General features: G+C 46.1%; 1 protein-coding gene across 1 annotated transcript in view; it reads left to right on the top strand.

Moving 5' to 3' along the window:
- Positions 1-8355, top strand: part of TRAF3IP1 (TNF receptor-associated factor 3 interacting protein 1) — a 93495-nt gene that overhangs the window by 60169 nt on the left and 24971 nt on the right. The window contains exons 15-16 of the mRNA XM_011980338.1: positions 1324-1458; positions 2292-2419. Coding sequence (XP_011835728.1) covers positions 1324-1458; positions 2292-2419 — 263 coding nt within the window. The remainder of the gene's footprint in view (positions 1-1323; positions 1459-2291; positions 2420-8355) is intronic.

Genomic DNA, 8355 nt, shown 5'->3' on the forward strand with positions numbered 1-8355 from the left:
GGGTTTCACCGTGTTAGCCAGGATGGTCTTGATCTCCTGACCTTGTGATCCACCCATCTCGGCCTCCCAAAGTGCTGGGATTACAGGCTTGAGCCACCGCGCCCAGCCTACTTACGCGTTTTTTAAAAATATATATTTTTCCAGAAGTTTGTCTGACTCTCTAAACCGCTGACTTTTGGCTTTGTTGTTCTTTTTTTAATCTTTGTTTTTCTTTTCACTGATATCTCCAGTTTTATTTAATTTTCTTCCTTCTCTACTATTTTTCTTTTTAAATTTATTAAGTTGGACACCTAAGTTGCTAGTTTTTATTTAGCCTTTTAAGAATCTAATAGAAACTTGTTTTATGACTCTAAATTACTGTGTTTTAAAAGTTAGCATTCATTCATTCACCAGCCATCTGGCACCTGCCATGTGCTAGGCACTCTTCTCGGCATTCAGTCAGAAACAAATGACAAGGTTAACCACTGTCTTTTTGGCAGCTGTTGAGATGTTCCTACATTAATAGAATTCCTAACGTTGAACAGTTCTTACACTCCTCAAGTAACCTTTGCCTGGCCATCATCTATTATTTCCCCAATATAAAACTATATCTAATTTGCTGACATTAAAAATAGAACTTCATCTCTATATTAAAGTGGAATTGGCCTGGAGTTTGAGAGAGAGAGAGAGAGAGTGAGCGAGCACGTGTGTGTGTGTGTTTAGGTTTTAGAATCAAGGTTATGTCCATTTTATAAAATTAATTTGGGACCCTGTGTTTTTTCCTGGGCCCTAGAACAGTTTAAGTCTGATGGGCGATCTGGGTTAAGGAAACCTTGAGGATGGGCACTTTCTCCCCAGTTTGGTCCGAAGCCGGGACCCGCACAGGCCCCAGGCTGCTGGGTCGGAAGCTCCTTACTCACCAGACATTTGCAAACCCAGTACCGTGAGGCACTCAAGCAATTTTGTGGTTGGTCATTGCTGACTAGTACCAGGTTGCTTCTGCTCTTGCCTTCGGGGGAGGTGGGTCAGGAGTAGAAAGGCCCTGGAGGGTCTGGTCCTTCTTTGGTGTTCTCCGTGTGACTCAGCCTTCGGTCCCCACCTCAGGCAGCCTGGCACCGATGCTGATGCAGCTACCCTGTGGCAGGTGCTCAGCGAAACCCCAGACTTGTTCTCCTTGTTTCCTGTCCACGTACTCTTTGGTCGTCCGTGCATCACTGGGGGCCCGTTTTCTTGCAGTCCAGAGTTACCTGGAGGTTGCCGGTCTCTTGGGCCCGGCAGCCCCCACCACATTCAAGTCCCTGCCCATGAGTCTCCTCTTCAGAGAGGCCTTTCCTGTCCACCCAGCTGCGTGGGGCCTCAGCTGCACACTCACAATCTCTGACCCCTGCTCTGCTATCCTCACGGCATCGACCACTGACTAAGACCGTGCGACTGACTGAGACTGTGCGGCTGGCTGTCAGGATGCTGGTGGAGGGAAGAGTGAGGAGTGCCAGCTTCAGCAGAACTCCTCATTCTGTCTGCCTTGGCAGCCACAGACACCTGCTTGAGTGAAGGTGGCAGCGTGGTGCCATTGCTTGGGTATTTGGAACCTGACCTTCCTGTGTGTGAATTTTCCTTTGCTCGTCCAGTCCTTAGACTCACTTCCTCTATTCATAATTAATTCTGTGATACTTGTTTTCTGCTGAGGACCTCTGACTTCGTGGCCACTTCCTGCTGCAGGTTTAGACGATGGTTTCCTCCCCAACTCACATGCCAGCCATTCAGTTCAGTGGGTCTCATGTTGCCCAGTAACTGCCTTTTATAGTTGGTATTTTTGGAGTGATTAAATATGTTAATAATTTAGAAGGCAAAATATATAATAACACTGGAGCCAGAATGATAAGGAAATACTGTAGCAATAGGCTCAGTAGAAAATGATTAATATTTTAGTAAGACATTTAAAATAGCAAATCCAATTAGTTAGTACAGAGATGGAAATAAAAAACAAAGTAATTGAATAATCCCCTCACTGGCCATTTCCAGCATTGATGGAGAAAGACAATTTTAAAGTCCATTTTTGAACTTAGATTCTTTTGCTGCTGCTGCCTGTGACATGGAAAGAGATTCTAAAATGTAGAGAAAGTGAACTTTAGAACCTTATGTCCTTTGAAATTTGCTTAGAGGTTCATCTGCTCAGAGACGTCTACGTATTAGAACCATCCAGAGTGTTTCTGAAATGCTGGTGCCCAGGCCCCTCCCCTCTCAATTAGGGTCTGTCTCTGGGCAGGTGCTGGCACTGGGTAAAATTGCTCCCCAGGTTGCTTTGTGTGCAGCTGGATCCCTGTGGTGCCTTCCAGCTTCTCAGAGGGCCTCTCCGAGCCCTGCAGGAACCAGGTGGAGAAGCTGCTTACCTGGGTGGGCCCTTTGGTTCCTATGCACAACGGCTGATCCAGAAAATATGGTGTCTTCATGCACAGGAAGGGAATGCTGGGAGTGTCTTCTTGGATTTGGCTAATTTGAACAGGAAGCTCTGCAATTGAAGCAAATCTTGCCGTATCCCTCTAACCGATAAGAAACACGCACTGCTGCCTGGGCCAGTGGCCTGGCCTGGCCACTCACAGCATCTTCTTCTCGAGCATGTGGATGGACTTGGGGGCTTGTTTCCAGGCTGTTGTGAAAGAGGCAGATCCTGTTCTTCCTGAGCCCAGCCTCACCCTGAGCAGCCTCAGTTACCCGTGATTCACCCCCAGCCCCAAGGTGAGATGATCCCAACAATATTTTAAAGGAAATGCCTGCATCACACCTTTTAGTCTTTGAACTCCTGAAAAATCAAAATAACAGAAACACTGTTGTAAAGAGATTAGAAGAATGCAAGAAAATGAGGTAAAAGCATGTCAATAACCTTCATTTCCATGAAGGTGTGTGCGTCGATGTTTAAATGTGAGTGCTGTAGCCACAAAACAAGGATGGAGAGCAAGGATCCTTCCTGGGAATGCCTTCCATAGAGACTCAAGTTCCTTTGAGTGCTTGAAACCGTTTTTCCAGATCTCTGTTGAGTCTGACTCATTTGTTTTGGTTTCCTGAGGATACTCTCAAAAGGCTTCATCTGTCCTGTTTACAGAATAGCAACTATTTTTCTTGCCACAATGACGGGACTTGGGTAGGATGCTTGGGGTTTTTTTTTGTTGTTGTTTGTTTTTTTTTTTGTATTTTTTTTCAGAATTCTGTTTCCATGGAACTCCTGGGTCAGCTAGGGTAGCTTGAACCCAAGTTTATCTTCCCCCTCTCAGAATCCCAGTGAAATGAATGGGACATAAAAATGGGGCAAAACCAGCAAGGGTTGCACCCACATTCTGGAAACTTTAAAAAGTTTCTTTGGGACTTGCAGATGGGGCTGGATGGAGAAGGCTTGTAGGGCCCACTGAACCCCACTGACACCCTTGGAAGGCCACAGGCATGGGTAGGGGGTGGGGTGCTCTTTAATTCTTTTTCCCTGCTGTGGCTCAGTGGCATTTGGAAGTGGGCCCTGAGGAGCTCCCAGGTTCAGGCAGGTACCACACTGGAAGCCGGGAAGGTGGGGGCCATTCCTGTGCCTGCGAGCAGCACTGTGTGGAAGGATGCTGGCCAGGGGCTCCTCCAGTCACTGAAGAGAGATGGACGGAAGTTCCCTCGTAGACACCACCCTGATGGGCCACCGCCCGGCACTTGTCCCTGATGGGATCCTCAAATATGGGTATAAGCATTCATTTGCACCACCGTTCCAGGTTGTGAGCAGAGAGAGGGTTCATGACACACCCCATGTGTGGGTGGCCCTCCTGCCGTCTATAAGCAGAACTGACGGGGACCTTTGAGGAAAGCTCCTTGTGGGCATGGGGTGTTATACTTCTGTAAACATATGCATCATGCTCTACAAATTTAAAAATGCCAATGATTAGCAAAAAACAAAAAAATGACATGAAGACAGGCTGAGAAGGAAAGGGGCTGGCAGGTAGGAAGCCACAGATGGGCAAGAGGAGCACGCTGAGTCAAGAAGGGATTGTCACGGAGGCACACGGATGTGATCATAGGAACAAAGTATTTACCTGAAGCCATAAAGAAGCAGAATCAACACAACAGAATAAGCAACCAGTGATGTTTGGGGCAAACTTGAGAAGCCTTCCCAGGATATGAAGGAGGAAGCACCAAAGCCATGGGGACATGTGAGAGAGGAGATGACAGAAAGGGGACAGAGAGCCCAGGTGTGACGGTTGGCATTCATAAGGAGGATATGAGAACAGGCGAAACAGATGCCATGGCGGTTCTCCTGCACGGAAGACCTAAGTATGCAGACAGGAAGGCACTCCCTGAGTGTCAGCTAAAAAGTACCAGTATGATACTGAGACACATCCTGGTGGAATCGTTGGCTGTCAAGGATAAGAAAAGAGTGCTACAAAGGACCCAGCCAAAAAAGCTGATAAAAGGACAAAAATCAGATTGGCCACAAACTTTTGCAACATTAAATGTTGAAAGAATCCAGAAAAAATTCATGATTGTAAAGGAAACATTGCAATACAGGAACTTTATATACCTGCTCAAGTTGTCATTTGCATCTGGAGGTGGTGAAACGGTGTGTTCAGATCAGCAGGTCAGGGAGGATGAGCGGGAGTGGAGGACATGTGCATGTCTGCCTGCAGGCAGGCCTTCTCCTGGGAGCTGCACGTCTTCCCTTGGCACCCCATAGATGTCTGAGGCTCAGCAGCTTACAGTCGAGTGTCACCAGCTTCCTCCCAGACAGACCTCCTTTGCTGGCTCAGCATAGGGCATCACTGTCCCCCAAGTTGCTTAAGAGAGTCCCAGCCCTCTTTCCCTGCCCATCTACATCTCATAAAGCAAGAAGCCTGCATGCTTCTCTCCAGTCCTGCTGCCTCCTTCTCCTGCTTCCATCGGTTCCCTGGACAGTTGGTCACAAGAGCCTCCTTGCCTCCTCTCTCTCTCCCCCAAGTTGGAAGCAAGTGTTTTTATTAAAACTCTGATCTCATTAGGTTTCTGTGCTGCTGAAATCCCTTTGCTGACTTTTTATTGCCCATGGGATCAAGTCCGAAATCCTCACCACTCTCAGGCTCCAGCCTCCTGCCTGTCTCTGCACACTGCCTCCAGCCTCTTGGCTTCCGGAACCTCCTGGTGGTTTTCACCTCGAGGAAGTCTGCAGCCAGCTCTGCCCTTTGTCTGGAATACTCACCCACTATAGGCCCACCTGCCCTCCAGGCAGTCTCCTACCACCCCGGCTGTGTGGGGCTCTTCTTCCATTCCCCCATCTCCTTGGTGTCTCGTTGGCAACTTGAATCAAACTTGCTGTTCTCTCTTCTGACTAGATTGTGAGGGTCCCAAGGGCAGTGGTGCTCAGTAGGTGCCTGTGAGTGTGTGGCTGCACATAATGGTGCTGTCCAGCATAGGCCTTTGGAAACTACCTATGAATGAACAATCTGCATTGAGTCTGTCAGTCACCATCCAACAGGTGAATGCTCACTGTCCCACTGCACGGATACACTGGGGCGTTTCCCTAGGTCCCTGCTGACTTTGCTGCTGGCGTGGGTACAGGCTTTTGCTATAATTAGAAATGCTGAGATGAAAAATCTTGCCCATGTATTTTTGGGCACCTCTCTAACATCTCCTAAGGGTAAATCTCAGAAGTAGAATCTTGGGTCGTCTAGATTGTCAACATCTTTCTGTCCCATACCTGAATGTGTTCATTTCCTCATATTCTAGCAAACACTGGACAGCTTAATTGTTTTTGGATTCCTTGCTAGGAGCTAAACCCATTTTATTACTTTTCATGTTGCAAATTAAGGTGAATAACTTTTTGTTTGTGCTAGTTGCATCTCTCTTTTTGTGAATTCCTGTTGTTATTCTTTGCATGGTGTTCTAATTTAGTCCGTTTACATTTAGTGCAGTTGTTGATATAGGTAGGCTTAAGTCTGTCATCTTGCTCTTTGTTTATCTCCCCTTATGGTTTTTGTTCCTCTTTTGCTCATTTCCTGCCATCTTTGGCGTTGACTATTTGTTAGTTTTCTACTGCATTTTGTCCACTGGCTTGTTCTCTGATTCAGCTGTGGTCTTGCAGGGCCCCCTATCTGGATGCATCCTCCTTGGCTCAGTGGCACCCTCATGCTCCATGTAGACTAGCTCTGTGCCCTGATCAGGCTGTCATCCCCACTCAAGAGCTGGGGCACTGGTGGGCTGGCCTCCCGAGTGTCCCTTGTTTCAGGGCTCTCACTTGTATGCTGCCTCCACCCACTGCTGACAACAGTTGCCTCTGATCTTTCGTTCTGTTTACACTTGTTTGCTAGTCTGGTTTCCCCTTTTCTAATCTGTCCAGAATCAACCTGATACATGTATATGTGTGTGTGTGTGTGTGTGTGTGTGTGTGTTTATGTATTCTTGCTCTGTTTCCCAGGCTGGGGTGCAATGGCGTGATCTTGGCTTACTGCAACCTCCGCCTCCTGGTTTTAAGCAATTCTCCTGCCTCAGCCTCTGGAGTAGCTGGGATTACAGACGCATGCCACCCTACCTGGCTAATTTTTTTTTTTTTTTTTGTATTTAAAAAAAATACATTTTACCTTGTTGGCCAGGCTGATCTCGAACTCCTGACCTTGTGATCTGCCTGCCTTAGCCTCCCAAAGTGCTGGGATTACAGGCGTGAGCCACGATGCTTGGCCTGATATCCTTTAAAAAGGATTACAGAATCCTAAAACTCTATGGCTAGAATGGACTTTAGAGATTTCATGTCAGCAAAAATGAAGAAATTTGAACAAAAGTTAAAGTTAAGAATTACTAGTAATTTTTTCCTAAAGCATGTATTTTATTATATAATCAAAAGTGAGATAGAATATATTCTAGGATTGCAACTCTGTTTCCTATTAGGTAAGTGTATTTGTGTCTAGTCCCTTTAGTAGTTTCTTCAGTATTTTTTCCTTCTTCATGCAGCCATGTCCAGGGAAGAGTCAGTCATTTCAGTTTGAGAAATTCAAGTCAGTTGTTGTAGCCTTTTTTTTTTTTTTGAGATGGAGTCTTGCTCTGTCACCCAGGCTGGAGTGCAGTGGCGTGATCTTGGCTCGCTGCAAGCTCCGCCTCCCGGGTCACGCCATTCTCCTGCCTCAGCCTCCCAAGTAGCTGGGACTACAGGTGCCTATCACCATGCCCGGCTAATTTTTTGTATTTTTAGTAGAGATGGGGTTTCACTGTGTTAGCCAGGATGGTCTCGAGCTCCTGACCTCGTGATCCGCCCGCCTCAGCCTCCCAAAGTGCTGAGATTACAGGCGTGAGCCACTGCGCCTGGCCTGTAGCATCTTTTAAGTGTGAACTACTTACCTTACATTTAACCAAGAAATCATTCCTGAACCAGATAAAATCACTAGTCAGTGTACTTTCTCTTAAAAATAAATGACTCATATAAAATATAATGTCCATTATGACTGAAAACCTGTAGTGAACTAGGAATAGAAAAATGCTTCTTTTTCATGAGAGAAAACACCTGTGTCAAACAGTCAACATTGTATGTAATAGTGACTGGCTGGAGATACTTCCACTACAGTCAGGAACAAGGGGGAGTACCATGACCCTGTTTAGATATTCTACAACAGTGGTCCCCAACCTTTTTGCTATCGGAGACTGGTTTCGTGAAAGCCAGTTTTTCCGTGGACTGCTAGGTCTGTTTGTACAGAATTCTTTTGGCCGCAAACCCACCTCTGGTGGTGAGAATGTTTTTCCTTTTGGTGTAAGGAGAGCATCTGCTACATGGGAGTTTCATCGCCTACTTTTGAGAAGAAAGGGGGAAGTCAGACTGGCCTTCTTGCACCATTGTTTTTTAAGTGTCTTTAGCTCAAAATAATCCTCCTGCCAAAGTAGCATATTTTTGAGTGGGATAGTCTGTCACCCGTCAGTGAACAGGTGATTTTAATAAATATTTCCATTGTCGAAGTCAAATATACTGACAAATCTTGAAATTTAAAGCGTTTTATTCAGGAAGCAAGAATTGCAATTTGGGGTATACACACAGACCAGGTGGTCTTCAGTATGTCTGAAGAACAGAGCAGGTTGGGAGTTTTACCAGAAAGAGGAAGGTTTCATATTGTCTTGGAAGAAAGCTCATTGGCACTAGAGAAGTTTTGGGGAGCTGGCAAGCTGGGATTGGTGAGTGACAGTGGTAGGTAAAACTGGTCTTAGAGTCAAGAGGGTTGTTTCAGTGGCTCCTAGGTAAAACTTGTTTTAGGGTTACAGCAGGTTGTTTCAGCAACTCAGCTTCTGAAAATTTTAACTTTTTAATTTTTTTTTTTTTTTTTTTTTTTTTGTGAGACAGAGTCTCACTCTGTCGCCCCGGCTAGTGTGCAGTGGTGCGATCTTGGCTCACTGCAACCTCCA

This window comes from Mandrillus leucophaeus, unplaced genomic scaffold, assembly GCF_000951045.1.
Source record: "Mandrillus leucophaeus isolate KB7577 unplaced genomic scaffold, Mleu.le_1.0 Scaffold21, whole genome shotgun sequence".
Taxonomy (NCBI): Eukaryota; Metazoa; Chordata; class Mammalia; order Primates; family Cercopithecidae; genus Mandrillus; species Mandrillus leucophaeus.